Here is an 18,466-nt window from a genome sequence, read left to right as displayed (position 1 = left end):
AGCGATGTATGTTTCAGTTGAGTTAGGAACATTTCTTTCCCAAAGACAATTGATATAATGGCTATCATAACTGATTTAATGAAAATCAAATATTCTTTGAAGCCTCAAGGTAACAAAAAAAAAATCCAAATGTTATTTCTCTGAATTTCATGTTTTGGGAAAGATATCAGGCTCCCTTTCCACAACTCTGTCTTTGTGCTAAGGGAATCATTCAGAGTGTAAACTACATACATAAGAAAACATGCTTACAATATCAAATATGACTGGTGTCTGTTCAGCACAGGGGTGGCGGCCACTAACAGAGGCAGTTGGTTGAACAGCTTCAATTCTCTTCCCCATCCTCAGCCGCGATTCTCTCTCCTTTTCTCGCTGTTCTCTCATTTTCCTAATTAGAAATATGGTCATCATAATCAAGTGGCAATAAGATTTGTTTGTTTGTTTGATTGTTGTTTAACGCTGCACAGTATTCCAGCTATATGATGGCAGTCTGTAAAATAATCAATTCTGGACCAGACAATCCAGTGATTGATATCATGAGCATTGATCCACGAAATTGAGATCAATGACATGTATCAACCAAGTCAGCAAGTCTGACCACCCAATCCTGTGAGTCGCCTTTTACGACAAGCATAGTCACCTTTTACGGCAAGTATGGGTTGCTGAAGACCTATTCTACCCCCGTATCTTCACGGGTCAGTGGCAATAAGATGTCAGTTTGTCCATGTATGTTGGAGTGAGTGAGTTGGGTTTAACGCCGCTTTTAACAGTATTCCAGTTATATCACGGCGTGTCAGCTTGATGTGGGAGGAAAGCCCAAAGTGATGCAGGTCTCAGACGTTTACCACTTTGACGAAACCCACGAGCACAGGTATGGTGCTGACAAACCTAGAAACATAATTGGGGCGAACCGTGATTCAAACCCACAATCATAGGTTTCTGGCGTGCCCAAGGGACGTAACTCTGCACACAAATCGCAGGGCCTTAGACGACTGGGACACCCATGCCCCCTTTTTCAGCATTAGTTCAGAGGAGCTCATTTCCGAAACACAATTACGGGCTAATTTACTTTCCAAGTCAAGCCTATATATTTAGAGTTACTATTAGAATACCCTAGAGTAAAAACTCAATTGCTCAAAAAGTTATCTGGAGCTCTGAAAATGTTCAGATACTGCTCAATAATATCATAATGGTTTGGTGATCTACAAAGTTCAAGGTGTAGAAACAAGTTACGCCCAGAAGGTCTCAGACGTTTACCACTTCGGTGAAACCCACGAGCACGGGTGTGGTGCTGACAAACCTAGAAATATAATCGGGGCAAACCGGGATTCGAACCCACAATCATAGGTTTCTGACATGCCCAAGGGACGCAACTCTGCACAGCGAATCTCGGCGCCTTAGAGACAATAATATCATTACTATTTTGCTGATCACCAAAGTTCAGGTTGTAGAAACAAGTTACGCCCAGCACCATCATCTACATGTTCCTCATGTACCTTGCTTTCTCCATCTGTCTCTCCTTCTCTCTCTGTGCTGCATTTTGTGCTTTCTTTTGTTGGTCATCTGCTGCCTCCTCTGCATCTTCATCCTGACTGTTTGTCATCTTCTGAACATTTGTCCCTCTCTCACTCAGGTTGATAACTCGGTTTGGATGTTTGATGTTTCTATTTCTGTTAACAAACCATACTCGTCAATTCCGATAATCAGGAGATAAAACAGTTTGAAACAAGGCCAAAAGTGAGCAGGGCTCACAAATACCCCCCGACTTCGACTCCAACATATTTCTAATTCAGAGCATGCAAAAAGCAATATTTTCTCAGAAAATCTACTTATCGAAATCAAACTTTGCACTGCACTTCTCCTATTGATAGAGAAACTGTACTCCTGCTTGGAAAAGAATCCATAAAGAAGTTCTCGAGTTATAGGTTGCACAAATGTAGAAATAAAAAAAACATAAAAACATTCAAAATACCTATGTAAAAATTCCATTTCTCAGAAAATCCACTTATAAAAAAACACCTCTTCTATTAGTATGGAAACTGTTGGCTAAATTTTAAGATTCCATGTAGTAGTTTTCAAGTTATAGGTCACACAATTGTTTAAGTTGAAAAATTAATAATATCTGTATTTTTTCAGAAAATCCAAGTATTGAAATGAAACTTCCCACTGCACCACTCCTATTGGTATAGAAAGTGTTCACCAAGTTTGAAAAGAATCTATGAAGCAGTTTGTTCTCGAAAGGATGGAAGGAAGGACAGACTGACAGACAGAATAACCACACACACTCACACACGCACGCACGCACACACAGGTTTGATAAACAAACTTGAACTGACTGAAATGGTTTGGGCTTGGATGGTAGGGGTTGTGTGGTCACGCCCCGTGACACCAGCTTCTCCTTGATCTGACGTCTCTGTGTCTGCCACTGCTCCATGTCATCGTCCGAGTCACTGGAGTCTGAGCTGCAACAGTCAACACACTCACCTGTATCCTACGCTACTTACATTAGGCTAAAAAAAATAAAAGAATTGGTTCTCCTCTTACCCAGAATCCCCCCCCGGGCGGCTTCTTATGACCGGGGGCGGTCGGGGAGCCTAGAGCTTAAAGCGTTCACTCGTCACGCTGAAGACCCAGGTTTGATTCCCAACACGTTTCACAATCTCCTTCTGGCCCCACTCGATTATCCTACAGGCTTTCACCTTTGCTGGGGGGCGGTCGGGTAGCCTAGTGGTTAAAGCGTTAGCTCGTCACGCCGAAGACCCGGGTTCGAGTCCCGACATGGGAACAATGTGTATAGCCCATTTCTGGTGTCCCCCGCCGTGATATTGCTAAAAGCGGCGTAAAACCAAACTCACGGACATGACCAGCATAGGTTGGGGACCATTCTAAACCAGAATCCCAAACTCATATAAACTCATATACTAATTAAGCATTGACAATGTCACAGATGCACTCCAATATCAAACTTAATTAATAACATGATGGGTTTCATTCCATATCGTGACATATTGCTTCACAAAAAAATTTTATTATCTGCCTATGAGGTGGTTTCCAAACTCTTACTGAAAATTAAGTCATTCACTCTGACCCGGTTATGGTGTTGTCTTAAAAAGATGGAACGACCATTGAACAAGTGATTTTTAGCATTCATGCTGAAGAGCAAGCAGCGCCCATACAAGCATCTTCCCGAGGCAAGGGCGTTAACTGACTATAGAAGTCCAGTTTCCACACTTGCCAAACTAGGCTGGAATTTCCAGGCTCGATCGTAGCGCCACCAGTGGCTATTAATAGTTTTGTCCCTTCCATGTTCCTCCTATTGACCAATCAGATTCCATCTCTCATATCACTTGCATTTGCTTTAAACAAAATGGCGGCACCCAGTAGAGACGACTTGCTCAATAATCAAGATCTATATTGTAAAAAAACGGGTCTTACCCCACGAAGTGCATCAAATCATGTGAGCACCTTAAGCGAAAGCATGAAATAATTTGCAAAATATCTGTCGACGCACAGTTGGCGGTACACATGTTTTGCAAATTCTTCAATCGACAGAAATCTGCACTTGATATCCATTTCGTTTAGTAACCCGATGTCTTGTTCCTTATGCGATTTTGATTGGACGATGCATGGACTCGTTAGTCCAGCCAAAATGTAATTCTATAATACCAGCCTAGTTCGGCAGGGGTGGAAACTGGACCTTTATAGTCAGTTAACTCCCTTGCCTCGGGGAGGATGCCATACAAGAAGACAACAAGCAATAATGTGGATAAATGCAGTTACTGAATGCATTAAACCAGAGCTCCAGATAAGCTTTTGGTGTTGTGGGTATTTTACCCATGCATTTTAAAATCATTGGGTATCAGTAATTCTTTCTGGGTATTCAAATTTCTGTTACCCACTAGTTCTTATACATGTGGGTATTTGAGTTAAATATTTAAAAACACTATTCATCTAGTCCCTGCAAACTGGTGTCGTGTGGGTTCCAGATCTTTATAGGACTCAAAAATACCACAGTACTTCCATAAGAAAGTGTGATGGCAAATGATCATGATGTAACTGTCATCGTGGAGTTTGGCAAGGTTGACGGAATACCCGTTTATAATTTCAAAATAAGTTGATCTGCTAATCGAATATGCAGGGTTACTTCAAAATATTTTGATGATACGCACAAGTTTTATTTTTGTAGCGTATCTGTAATGTTCGTTGCATATTTGATACGATTGGATTTTATTTTACTGGGTATTTCTGCATTTCTGATGCGTATTTTACGCAGATACGCAGCGTATCTGGAGCTCTGCATTACACTAATCCCGACCCCAATCAGCGAGAGTCGGGAGTATGTACCTGTCGTGCTGAATGCCCAGGATCTGCTGAACACGCTCAATATTATGTTGTTCCTTCTGACGATGTTTCTCAAAGTGGCGGAGATCGATGAACACAGTGTCTGGTTCCACCTTCGGCTGGGCTGGAGCTGAAGCAGGGAGACAGCTATATATAATAATTTATTACCCACGTGGTGAAGATACAGGTGGTAAGATACAAGGTTGACCTCGTTTTTTTTGTTTTCACACTTTATTAAACTAAACAAGATCATCACACGCATTAAATGGCATCTAACGAGAATGAGTTTATTATTCTCTATGTATTTACTCGGCGCCAACTTCCATCACTCGATAATACTATAATTTGGTACTGTTCATTCTTTTATTATTAGCTTATCTTTCTACGATTGCTCATAAATATGGTATTAACTACTTTCATGCCAGAACATCTTGCTCGATCCTACATGATCAAGGCCTATCCTCCAAATATGCGATGTCAAAATGTTAATAATGCTATATATGTATATATCACTGTGTATGTAACCACTGAAACTGGAATAAAAATTATTTTAAAAAACCAAAACTTCCATCACTCGGACGTTATTACCCCGGTCAATGGATTAGTGTGCACTCGTTTTCACTCTCAGCTCCCTGGGGATTACAAACCAACGCTGCCTGGGAGGCGCGAGAAGGTGAACTGTTTCCTTGTGCCTATTTGCAGCCTGATGTACAGAGGCTTATTTTGCCCAATCTCATTAAAATCACATCTTAGTTCTCGCTACCGCTAAACAAAGATCTGAGGACATCCCATTAGGGGTCACGTCAGACCGACCTTGCGCGAACTTTAACCGACCAATAGAATGACCAATCAGAAGGCAGCTTTCTCGTGCTTTACGGCACAAATTTCAAATTGGAGACTACCCTTCGAAACATATTTTGACAAATTTTCAATTACAAATTTAAAACCTGAACAAAAAAACATTCTGGAATGGTCTAGATTGTAAGGATTCAGTCGTTAAAACCGTAACTATTGTTCGGAATACCCCATGTTAAAGTTTTCGAGATTACATGATTAGAAATCACATTCAGACTATCACTTTCATAATACGGTAGGCGACGCACTGATTGGTCGGATGAAAGGTCGTTCTGACGTGACCCCTAATGGGATGTCTTCAGATCTTTGTTTGGCGGTAGCGAGAACTAAGGTCTGATTTTAATGAGATTGTATTTCTCCCAAAGCCACTTGCTCAAGGAGACACCACATGTGCTACATGTGCTTCAGTGAGGAACAGGACCGAAATCCGAAAAACTCTCAGGAGCCAAGCCGCCAAACACGGTCACCCATCCAACTACTCTGTGACCAATGTTGCTTCACTTCACTTGATTTGTGACCTATGCCCTGCACACAGGACCACGTGCCACCACAGAACACAACACACAAAGCCATCATTCAAGTTATTTCAAAGCTGTACAAGTTTACAACAGGCTGCTACGTAAGCCACTTGTCGGAATTTTGAGTCAAGTAAGCTCCGCATATAACAGCCCTATATTAACAGCAAAATCTACTGATAATACCGTATTTGACGTAATAAGCACCCCACTCTAATAAGCTGATAAGCGCCCCAGCGATATTTGCTAATGTATTGGCCAGTGAACAATCCTAATTAGCACCCCTTCTGATTGATCAATGTACACAAGACTTATATATTCGCTTAAAATACACACTCGTGTGTTATATGCACACTTAATTATGGGCAATTAAATTCTGGAAAAATATACCTATCATACATAAACATTTCAGGCTGTCAGCATAAACCACGAAATTTATCTTTTAACCCTGTTTTTTTTCACTAAAATAATATTCTATGAGAGCCCCCTATTTCTAATTTTGAGAGCACCCTGGGTGCTTATTACTTCGAATACGGTAATGCCAAAATACCAGGCTGGACTGCAATCACTGGACATTTGTATTATGCATGAATGCAGGCAAGGCATATATCCTTGACACAATCTAGATATACACACCAACATATGGAAATCACAGACAACCTTAATACTGAATATCATTCCTGTTACAAAGTAGATGCAATTAATGGATAGCTTCTTTATTTTACTGTAAAGGCGATGTTTCGGTAAAGATCGTATACCATTGTCAAGCCTTATACCGCTGCTTGACAATAGTATAAGGATCTAGACCAAAACGTCACCTTTGCAGTAAAATAAAGAACTTGTTATCCATAAACTGTGTCTACTTTGTCGTCAGTCAACGTCTAAGTAACACCTATCAAACAAATCATAATTCCTGTTAATTTTACTTTGAGTGAGTGAGTGAGTTGGGTTTAACCCCTTTTTTAACAGTATTCGAGTTATATCACTGCGTGTCAGCTTAATGTGGGAGGAAAGCCCGAAGTGATGCAGGTCTCAGATGTTAACCACTTCGGTGAAACCCACGAGCACGGGTATGGTGCTGACAAACCTGGAAACATAATCGGGGCGAACCGGGATTCGAACCCACAATCATAGGTTTCTGGCGTGCCCAAGGGTCGCAACTCTGCACAGCGAATCGCGGCGCCTTAGACGACTGGGCCACCCGTGCCCCCAATTTTACTTTGAAGCTGTATATCATAAATACAAAAAGAGTTTTATGCACTGCCCGCACGTTTCACTTTTTACTTCCATTTTCGAAATATTTTTATTTTCCCTTTACATGCGCACAGCTTTACTGCACATCTCGTGTTATGGTCATGGCGGCAATAGGAGTTTGTATGCTTGTTTATGTAGGGAGGCTTTTTCACAGGTTGATGGTACACAACTGTTTATTTGGTTACATACTAGTTTGAACAAGGAAAAAATAACACACCGCCTGCCCTATATTTTCCAAAATCATTGCCTGAGAACCAGTTCTTATATTCTCTTAAGCCTAAGCATGTTTAAAGTAACTTCATCTTTATTCAAGGTGTCTGTACCAGTAAATACAAAATAGGGGAATATTTGAGGCAATCCCATGAAGATACTTTCCCCAGAATGACAATTGACAAATAAGCTGGCCACTGAATACAATTTGGTGACATCGCACTCACGTGGAATAAAAGATGGGGGAGACATCCTTGAAAGGTCACTTGTATTTGTTCCCATGCATGCTGTTGTCTTCTTGGATTCTTGAAAGGAGATGAAAAGGAGTAAATCAATTAGGATCAAGCTAATAAAATCTTGTTGAAGATAAAAATCTCACCTTGGACTATCTCTACATGAAGCCAAAGGGAGATAATCTTCATAATTATCTCCCCTTGATCAATTCCAATACTATGAAATATCCAGTCTATGTTATCTCAATCCTTTCAAACCAACATTATTATTTGAAATGAAGCATCATCAAACAACATGATTTCTTGAAAATATTCTAAAGATTCCTCTAGACTGGTAACCAAGGGGAGGGGCGGGGGCCTTGGAGAAGGAAGAGCAATGTTTTAGGTTCTGTGCAGGGCTGTTACAATTCACCCGCGTATTCGATGAATCGAACCTTATCCATTCATGAATTGAATTCGTTATTCGTGGCCACTAGAATCGAATATTTATGAATGTGCAATCATACCCTTACATACCCTGTACCTAAAACATCCATAAGAACATATGATATGCATAGATTTCTTCAAAGACAACACTCTTATAATATTTAATTTGACAGGAATTTGGTCACTGGTCATTGTAGCATTTGAGCAGATACTAAGACTAAGTACCTGGACAAGTGCAGTATATAAATGTATAATATATTAATAGTTAACAAACCATGTCAAATAATTTATGTTGTTAATGTTTCACTGCTGACTTGTCATTGCATTCGTGAATTAATATTCGTATTCATTACCCTATATTCGTGATACGAATCGTATTCGCCTCATAGTGTATTCGTTGCAGCCCTAGTTCTGTGTACTAAGATTGAAGGAAATTGTAGAGTGGTGTGTCAGGATGATAAATAATCTGATCTTCCGAAAACAAAAGCGCCATATGAACATAATAAACAAAACAAATATGTTTCTTAACATGTGTAATACTTGATATGAAAATAAAGAAGTGAGTTTGTGTTTACGCTCCGTTTATTAACTGAAGGGGCCATTGACTGGGGCTGGCAAAAATTGATAATCGGAATTTTCATCGATGGGAAGAAATAATAATGATTATCGAAAATTGTATCAACGATAATACTTTACATAAACTATTGTGATGAAATAAAGTTTAGATTTACCAAAACAGACTTGTTATTGTCAGTAATCTTAATTGCTGAAGACGGAAAGTAATTATTTTTGTTGTATCTCAAATGTCCACAAAGTAATCCCTGAATAAACGTGCCACCACTCACCGGTGGAGTGAATGAAATATGTTGATTTCTTTAGGATTTGTTTTGCGTATTTGCTAGGGATGTCACGATTCACCGATTGTACCAATGCATCGGTAGATAATTCTCATGATACGATATGAGATACATGTAAATTTATATCGATACAAAATTTTATTGAAATCGGTATCCATTTGTTTGCGTATCGATTGATTTTTCTTTTCGAATCAAAATATCATCATATTTTCTGAATTTGACACAAACGAAAACTTGTTAGTGTGACGCTCGTTTGAATTAACAGAATCAACCTTTTCTAAGTATTATTATTTTACAAAATAATCTACTGATAGTGGTAAGAACACACAATTGTGAAAGTGATATGTAATCAAAAAGTTCGCTTCTAAAGTTACGCATAAAAGGTAGGTATTGCTGTATCGAGATACGTATCGTATCTTGACCTCAAAATCGAGATACGTATTGTATCGTGAGATACATGTATCGTGAAACCCCTACCATTTGCTGAAAGATACTTCTCCGATATTTATTGATAGCTGATCCATATTTAGTTAAAGATTATCGATCTCTATGATCGGTATCCATAGCCAGCCCTACCGATGACTTGACATATTAACAGACAGTCTCTTCCTTCTGCTGCCAGAAGGCCAACAGACAACCAGCTAAATTGATCCGAGTGATATAATTCATGAATGTTGCTTGACGCCATAGCCATCAATAATCAAGTCATATCATGGCAGTCTGCAAATATTAAGGGGAATGAAAGCATGATGAACCAAATACTTCATTGGGGTAAAACAATATGCAAGTCACAGAGCCTGATCACCTGATCCGTGTTGTGTTCTTTCGATAAGCATAAGTTACTGGGACATGGAGGCTGTGGGAAAGTTGACACTCAACAGAGGTTGGTTGGTTTGTTGTTTTACGCCGCACTCAGCAATATTCCAGCTATATGACCGCGGTCTGTAAATAATCAAGTCTGGACCAGATAATCCAGTGATTGATATGAGCATCAATCCACACAACTGGAATCGATGACATGCTTCAACCAAGTCAGCGAGCCTGACCACCCGATCCCGTTAGTCGCCTCTTACAACAAGCATAGTCGCCTTTTACGACAGGCATGTGTTGCTGAAGACCCATTCTACCCCGGATCTTCACGGGTCCACCCAACAGAGGAGATAGATCCCTACGGAGGAGATAGATGCCCACAGAGGAGATAGATCCCTACAGAGGAGACAGATCTCTACAGTGGTAGACCTCCACACAGAGGAGACAGATCCCTACAGAGGAGACAGATCCCTACAGAGGAGACAGATCTCTACAGAGGTAGACCTCTACACACAGGAATTAGATCCCCACAGAGGAGATATAGACAGGTGAGGCAGTAGATATGTGTATGGAATGTTGAGGAGTGCATAGGGTAGCTGGCACATGTTGTGTGAGAGGCCTGCAAGGTGAACCCACCTTTCTCTGTTGTCTCCCTGTTGTCCTGCCCCTTGATGGCCCCAGTGCGGGGGTCAATAGTAGCCAGGGGACAGCCCCCCTGTGATACAGACAGTTGGGCCAGCTTCTGTATCAGGGTCAGATCCTCGAGCGGGGCTGCAACAGATAGACAGAGTGTTAGACATTCAACATTGGGACATGGGGTTACTTTGAGCTTAAACAAAGTGAAATGCTTCTTATTATCTTACTGTGCATACTATCAAGGAAATGTTGCAAATTGTAGAGTGTAATATTAGTCACATTTCCCAGGACCTAAACATAATTGTGTCTTAACATAAAGGAGGAATCTGATAAAGACAAGTGGCCCTTGCCAAGACAAGTCAGTTGGTCCTATCAAGTACAAGTTGGTCCTATCAGTTACAAGTTGGTCCTATCAGGTACAAGTTGGTCCTATCAGGTACAAGTTGGTCCTATCAAGTACAAGTTGGCCCTATCAGGTACAAGTTGGTCGTGTCAAGTGTAAGTTGGTCCTCGCATATATATGTCAGTAGGTCCTATCAGGTACAAGTTAACACAGGTGTCACGGCCTACCTTGGCTCCAGTGAACACAGGTGTCACGACCTACCTTGGTTCCAGTGAACACAGGTGTCACGGCCTACCTTGGTTCCAGTGAACACAGGTGTCACGACCTACCTTGGTTCCAGTGAACACAGGTGTCACGACCTACCTTGGTTCCAGTGAACACAGGTGTCACGACCTACCTTGGTTCCAGTGAACACAGGTGTGGCGACCTACCTTGGTTCCAGTGAACACAAGTGTGACGACCTACCTTGGTTCCAGTGAACACAGGTGTGATGACCTACCTTGGTTCCAGTGAACACAGGTGTGGCGACCTACCTTGGTTCCAGTGAACACAAGTGTGACGACCTACCTTGGTTCCAGTGAACACAGGTGTCACGACCTACCTTGGTTCCAGTGAACACAGGTGTGGCGACCTACCTTGGTTCCAGTGAACACAAGTGTGACGACCTACCTTGGTTCCAGTGAACACAGGTGTCACGACCTACCTTGGTTCCAGTGAACACAGGTGTCACGACCTACCTTGGTTCCAGTGAACACAGGTGTGGCGACCTACCTTGGTTCCAGTGAACACAAGTGTGACGACCTACCTTGGTTCCAGTGTACACAGGTGTGATGACCTACCTTGGTGTTCTGCTGTGTCCCCACCTCCTCCTCTGCTGGAAGATGCTAGCATCGTCCTGGGTCCATACTGGTTGTCTTCATTCAAACTCACCAGCAACACATCTACACAAAGCATGGGAGTCAGTGCCCGCTTTAAACAGTGCAATACAGTGTAATCACATAGACAGCATGCAATATGGCACACATGGACCCGTGAAGATCCGGAGTAGAATAGGTCTTCGGCAACCAATACTTGCCGTAAAAGGCGACTATGCAGGTCGTAAAAGGCGACTAACAGGATCGGGGAGTCAGGCTCACTGACTTGGTTGATGCATGTCATCGGTCCCAATTGCGTGGATCAATGCTCATGATATCAATCACTGGATTGCCTGGTCCAGACTCGATTATTTACAGACAGCCGTCATATAGCTGGAATATTGCTGAGTGCGGCGTTAAACAACAAACAAACCAACCAACCAATCCGTATTTTCTACAATATGTCAGATGTAGCAACATATGTATCAGTATGTCGTCACATTTCGCTACACTAGAAGCATCAAACAAATATGGCCAAAAAATATTCACCATAGTGCAAGTACTCCTGGAAAACTGAATTACGACCACGGAGTGAGTTAGTGTGGTTTTACGCCGCTTTTAGCAATATTCCAGCAATATAACGACGGGGGACACCAGATATGGGCTTCACACATCGTACCCATGTCGGGAATCGAACCCGGGTCTTCGACGTGACGAGTGAACGCTTTAACCACTAGACTACCCGACCGCCCCCAAAATATAAGACACAAAGTCAGACATTAACAATCCCGACATGGGTACAATGTGTGAAGCCCATTTGTGGCGTCCCCCGCCATGATATTGCTGGAATATTGCTAAAAGCGGCATAAAACCATACTCACTCACACATTTTAATTGTCATTATATTTTAGTCACACTAAAAAGTTCATCAAATGTGAACTTTTTCTATTATTTTGCCCTACCAATTGAATAAAGGATTTTATGATCATTTTTTGCATAGTTTCATCCATATTACCAACGGTCAACTACAGACTGTTCTCAGGATATCCAATATTAACCAGAGCTGCAGATAAGCTGCATATTTAAAATAAATCATAATTACCCAATTAATGTTGAGTTGCTCGCTTACAAATATGCATGAAAAATGTAAAAAAACAATACATGTAAATACTCAATGCAGCATTTTCCGCTTGCTTACCTAAATATCTTTACACATATTCATTTACTGATCAAATGCAGGCATCAACTATTCATAAACTCTACAGCAGCGGACAATGTCAAAATGTTACGTCTCTCTTGTTGAAACTGAGACGTATTGTTTGTTTGTTTGTTGTTTAACGTCGCACATCAAATCATGTGAGCACCTTGATTAAAAGCATGAAATAATTTGCAAAATATCTGTCGACGCACAGTTGGGGGTACACATGTTTTGCAAATCCTGCAGTCGACGGTTGGTTGGTTGGTTTGTTGTTTAACGTCGCACTCAGCAATATTCCAGCTATATGACGGCGGTCTGTAAATAATCGAGTCTGGACCAGAAATCCAGTGATTAATATCATGAGCATTGATCCACGCAATTGGGACCGATGACATGCATCAACCAAGTCAGCGAGTCTGACCACCCGATCCTGTTAGTCGCCTTTTACGACCTGCATAGTCGCCTTTTACGGCAAGCATGGGTTGCTGAAGACCTATTCTACTCCGGATCTTCATGGGTCCTGAGACGTATCGCTGTTGGGAGTATATGTGACATGTTCCACACATGGGGCAGTAATTGAACAGAAGAAAAAAAGTAGTTAACTGAAACTGCATGAATATAAAAATTGTCTACGCATCGGTTTATGATTACCTAATAGACTGGTCCCAAGGTAGTAAAAATATCCTGAATAGCCTAAGAAATCTATCAAAACTGAGTTTTTAATTGTAGGTGAGGTGAGGTGAAATGGGGTTTAACGTCGCATCCAAGATTATTGCACTTATATAGCGACATGCATGCATGTGTGTGTGTGTGTGGCTGCTTGTACTAGTCCGGACTAATGCCGATTTATAGTGTTAGCTCACTGAGATACCATGCCGCAGTTTAACATGAATACCCCACTCAGACACAGTATACTGACTCCGAGCCGACCAGTCCTTATTTTAGCCCCCTAATGCCGAGCGCCAGACAGGGTAACAACAAGTACCATCTTTTAACGTCTTTTGGTATGACGCGGCCGGGGATCGAACCCGGGACCTTCCGCTCTCCGGGCCGACGCTCTACCACTTGACCATGGAGGCGGTCGAGTTTGAATTGTAACATGTGAGTACTTAGTCAATGGCTAAAAAAGTTATCCGACGTCATTACCTAAATCAATATTCTCCAAGGCCTGAAGAGACAACACCGGCGCTCTGGCTGAAACAAGTGTTGATGCAATGGCTTTACTCTTTTGTTTCTCATTATCTTGTTTCCTTTTCTGTTTCACACCAACTGTTTCTAAGAAATCCCCAGCGTCCGTGTCAAGACCTGCTTGAGAGTTGTCTCCCCCTTCTTCACAATTCTCTTCCTCCATCAGTCTGTTGTCAATGAAATCATCCTCCATTGATGTCCCACTGCTGGTAAATGTTGGCGGAAAAGACGGTTGAGACATATCTCGTTCCAGTGCCATCCAATTCTGCATCTGGGGCTTCGGACAATTTGAATTTTCTATGTCTTGTTCATAATCTGTCACAAGCGCCTCCCAACTACCCCCGGTGTCAGTTTGGGATCCATCACCAAATATTGGTTTCAACAGTGCAAGGTCATTGTCATAAGGGGGAGGTAACTCTGATATTTTGTCAACCGGCTGCTTCATTGGCAGCATCCTCTCTGTCAAGGATTCGCCACTTAGGCTTGTGTCAAGATCCTTGTCATCATCAAACAAATAGTCAGATGTTTTCAAGCTTCTGTGAAATATAATCGGCTCATCTGTATCTGAGCTTATCTGCAACAGAGAAAACATTCCACGTTAGATTTTAGGTAACTCTAGCCAAAGGTAGACAAAGAAACCTGTGTTTAAGAATGGTCTATGTCCAACATGCAATTTGAAAATAAGCATGTTGCATGAGTTTCTTTTTAGAGGGAACAAAGGATTTAATATCATCTCAAAATTTATTATTGCATTCTCAGTTTCAAGAAAAAACACTCATAGAGAAACAGGTCAGTAATCATAAGGATCTCATCTTCCCGAGGCAAGTGAGTTAATCCAGTTTCCACCCTTGCCGAACTAGGCTGGTATTATGGAGTTACATTTTGGCTGGACTAACTAGTCTATGCATAGTCCAATCAAAATCGTGCTCCGAAATCAATATCCGGTTCGTAAATTTTTATGAAGATTTCGGTCGATTGCAGGATTTGCAAAGCATGTGCACCACTTACTCGTTGTCAACAGATATTTTCAAAATCTTTTCATGTTTTTAATCAAGGTGCTCACGTGATTTGATGCACTTCGCGATGTAAGACTCGTTTTATCACAATATATAGATCTTGATTATCGATCAGATCATCTTGACTGGGCGAGAACCAAATGAACCAAATGCAAGTGATACGGGAGGTGGAATCTGATTGGTCATAGGAGAGGCATAGAAGGGACATAACTCGTAACATCCACTGGTGGCGCTACGATCGAGCCCAGGAATACCAGCCTAGTTCGGCAAGGGTGGAAACTGGACTTTTAAAGTCAGTTAACTCTCTTGCCTCTGGAAGATGAAGGTAGACCAATGGAACCCTGTGTTTAACAATGGTCTATGTTCAACATGCACTTTGAGAATAAGCATGTTGCATGAGTTTCTTTTGGTGGGGACAAAGTATTTAATATCATCTCAAAATTATATTTTGCATTCTCAGTTTCAAGAAAAAACACTGATAGAGAAACAGGTCAGTAATCACAAGGATCTGGGCAAACAAATATTTTGTCCTTACTTTGGGGTTAAAAAAATCATACTTTTTTGCATCACCATTTATGAACATTACTAAACAATAAAAAGCATGTGGAAATCATCATAAATTTTTTAAGTCAAAGAACTTAAGGAAGGTGGATTGAATGGATTAACCTCACACAAATTCAAGTTGATTGCAGCAGTACTCGTACCAATACTCCAAGAAATACCAAAAAAATTACAAAAAAAAAATTACTTCTTAAAATAAAAAAATATGGATTTTATTTGTTTTTATGGCAAAACATGGATAATTGATTAGTTTCAAAACAGTAACATGTTACTTCTCTTTTTCAATTATTAAGCGGACATTTGGGAATGTTATGGGTAGCCACATGATGCCATTTTCACACTCGTACCATTCCGTAATCTACAAGATCTTGAGTGGTAAGGAATCAGCTGATATGGTGCGAATGGAAAATGACTCCAGGCGTTACACGGTGAGTTCAAGTATACACATAAATGGCAAGGTATTTAATAATTTGTCGGGTCATTTCGTGAAAGGAAAGTGCAGGAAGGAACACGAGAAGATAACGTGGATCATAGTAAGGAGGATGAAGGGAAAGGCATGGCTACTGTGAGTCGGCTTCTGAATCATCACAGGGCACAGGGCCGCTTTTAACAGTATTCCAGTTATGTCACGGTGTGTCGGCTTAATGTGAGAGGAAAGCTCGAAGTGATGCAGGTCTCAGACGTTTACCACTTCGGTGAAACCTACGAGCACGGGTATGGTGCTGACAAACCTAGAAACATAATCGGGGCGAATCAGGATTCGAACCCACAATCATAGGTTTCTGGCATGCCCAAGGGACGCAACTCTGCACAGCAAATCGCGACGCCTTAGACGACTGGGCCACTCGTGCCCCCTACAGGGCACAGGTAGCGAGGGAAAGTGGCCTGGGTGGAAGCTCTTCATGTACCGTATTTAACGTAATTAGCACCCAGGGCGCTCTCAAAATTAGAAATAGGGGGCTCTTATTAGAATAAAATTTTGGTGAAAAAAAAAAGGGCTGAAAGATCATAAATTTTGTGGTTTACGCTGAACGCCTGAAATGATACAAAAGAAAAGTCTTTGTGTATTAAACATGACACATATATTTTCCAGAATTCAAATGCCTATAATTAAGGGTGCATATAACACACGAGTGCGTATTATACACAAATGAACAAGTCTTGTGTACATTGATCAATTAGAAGGGGTGCTAATTGGGATTGTTCACTTGCAAATATCGTTGTGGGCGCTGTGGGCGCTGTTTCTAACTTCCATTTATAATCTCCATGAATTCTGTTGAATCCGAAATTCAACATGATGAAAACGAATATGCTTTTGCATTTGCCATAAAATGCACCACTGTAGGCTGTGTTTAGTGAACAAATATTGAAAACTCTCAACATCACTGGGCTTATCCAAAGACAGTGCATGCAGCAATATTAGATCACTGAGAGGAGCTTAGGCACAACCAATGACACCAGCAACACTGTTGCTAGGCTGATGTCACAGCGCATTGTTTTGCTGGCGTACAACAAAATTTCACAAATATGTCATAGGGTCTTCTGACATGTTTGTAAAGTTAATGGAACTATATTCTAAAGGTAGGCCCAAGATAAACGTACTGGTGCCTATTTTGCCCATGAGTGAGCGAGTGAGTTTGATTTTACGCCGCTTTTAGCAATATTCCAGCCATATCACGGCGGGGGACACCAGAAATGGGCTTCACACATTGTACCCATGTTGGGAACCGAACCCGGGTCTTCAGCGTGACGAGCGAACGATTTAACCACTAGGCTACCGACCGCCCCATTTTGCCCATGAAAAGAATGACAACAATTTTCCTCTTACATCTGACAGATCAAAATCTATAGAAGGAAGGCTTTTTTCGACTTCAGCAAATATCGAGTCCATCTGTGGCTTCAGCTGAGGCCCTTTGGAGGTTGACTTCCCCTTCATTTCCTGACCCCCACTTGCAGCCCCGACGGCCACTGACACCTCGGGGTCACTCTCTTCTCCTGAGGAGTTCATCGCTATGGCACCTAAAAAATATACCGTATAAATATCTTGTTCAACAGGCAGATGAAATATTAATGTTAGTAGGTATATTACCATATTAACGTTGATTCCATTCACTATGAATGGCATAGCATGTCCAGACATCCAGTGCAGATGTAAAATTTCACATGAAAAATTTGTGAGTGTTTACAAATAATGAATACAAAAAGAATATAACAAAAACAAAAGCAATTTGGGGACTGGGAGGCCATGAGAACAAAAAATGTATTTTTACAAGTCTGTAATTCAACACAAATGGTAGCTGCATTGCATTCTGTATCTAACTGAGCCAAAATCATTTAATTAATATCATGTTTCCTAATAGTAATATTCTTAGAAAAAAGTTTCATCAAACATATTTACAAGAATCAAATAGAATTCATCACCTCAAACTCAACAGACAATGAAAATCGCTCGTACATACGGCACTATTGCTATATGGCAATAATTAGAATGCAGGTTAGATCGAACTTCAGAAGTGCAAATTCATGGTGGGTAAGCTGAAAATAGGCTAGATCAGTGAGTGATCGATACTGACACTTATAACTTGGCAAATTGCCTTCAAGAGGCACAGGCACATGACTCAAGCAGGTTATGTACCTGTCAGAACTGTATTATATAATCTGACAAGCGACTATTTGGAGAGCGCCGCATCTCTCAAACAAGGGCCTCCTGCAGATGCTCCTGCTTCCATGGTAATTATGTCAACTATCTCGGAACGCCGGTAATGGAATAGCGAAAAGTTATCAAAAAGTGGATATAACGTAATTTACCCTTGGTTTTGGTCATCCTCATCCTAAGAGCCGAATCCGTCTTGTACAAACAAAGTAATTATCACTTTCTCAAAGCTAAGTTTCGGTTCTCACTAAGTTTGAGCGACTAGAAAATATTTTGCAGCCATGATGCTTGACATGGGCTCGGGAGTATCCGGAAGAATTCGGTAGTTCCCGTGAAATAATTAAACAAGTTTCTTCACAACTATCAACATTTATATTCTTAATAAATAAATGATATTGTCATAAAAGATTCTTCACCTTAAATGTATAATATATTTTTAACATAAGATGTATTCTGTCTCTGTGCATCGGTAGTTAACATAGTAAAACAATACTATCAGAATCGTCACGGTGTTTTAGT

At 41.0% G+C, this 18,466-nt stretch overlaps 1 protein-coding gene across 1 annotated transcript in view; it reads right to left on the bottom strand.

Moving 5' to 3' along the window:
• Nucleotides 1-18,237, bottom strand: part of LOC124144127 (dynein axonemal assembly factor 8-like) — a 107,160-nt gene extending 88,923 nt beyond the window's left edge. Inside the window, exons 1-10 of the mRNA XM_046513382.2 lie at nt 18,103-18,237; nt 17,123-17,313; nt 13,676-14,291; nt 11,317-11,418; nt 10,135-10,269; nt 7,400-7,477; nt 4,342-4,468; nt 2,334-2,459; nt 1,494-1,667; nt 250-385 (exon numbers count right to left, since the gene is read on the bottom strand). Of these exons, the coding sequence (XP_046369338.2) occupies nt 250-385; nt 1,494-1,667; nt 2,334-2,459; nt 4,342-4,468; nt 7,400-7,477; nt 10,135-10,269; nt 11,317-11,418; nt 13,676-14,291; nt 17,123-17,313; nt 18,103-18,124 (1,707 nt within the window). The 5' untranslated portion in view covers nt 18,125-18,237. The remainder of the gene's footprint in view (nt 1-249; nt 386-1,493; nt 1,668-2,333; nt 2,460-4,341; nt 4,469-7,399; nt 7,478-10,134; nt 10,270-11,316; nt 11,419-13,675; nt 14,292-17,122; nt 17,314-18,102) is intronic.
• Nucleotides 18,238-18,466: the final 229 nt, after the last annotated feature.

The sequence above is a fragment of the Haliotis rufescens genome, unplaced genomic scaffold (genome assembly GCF_023055435.1).
Source record: "Haliotis rufescens isolate VD_foot unplaced genomic scaffold, xgHalRufe1.0.p SCAF_87, whole genome shotgun sequence".
In the NCBI taxonomy this organism is placed as follows: Eukaryota; Metazoa; Mollusca; class Gastropoda; order Lepetellida; family Haliotidae; genus Haliotis; species Haliotis rufescens.
This window is presented reverse-complemented; position numbering and strand designations above follow the sequence as displayed.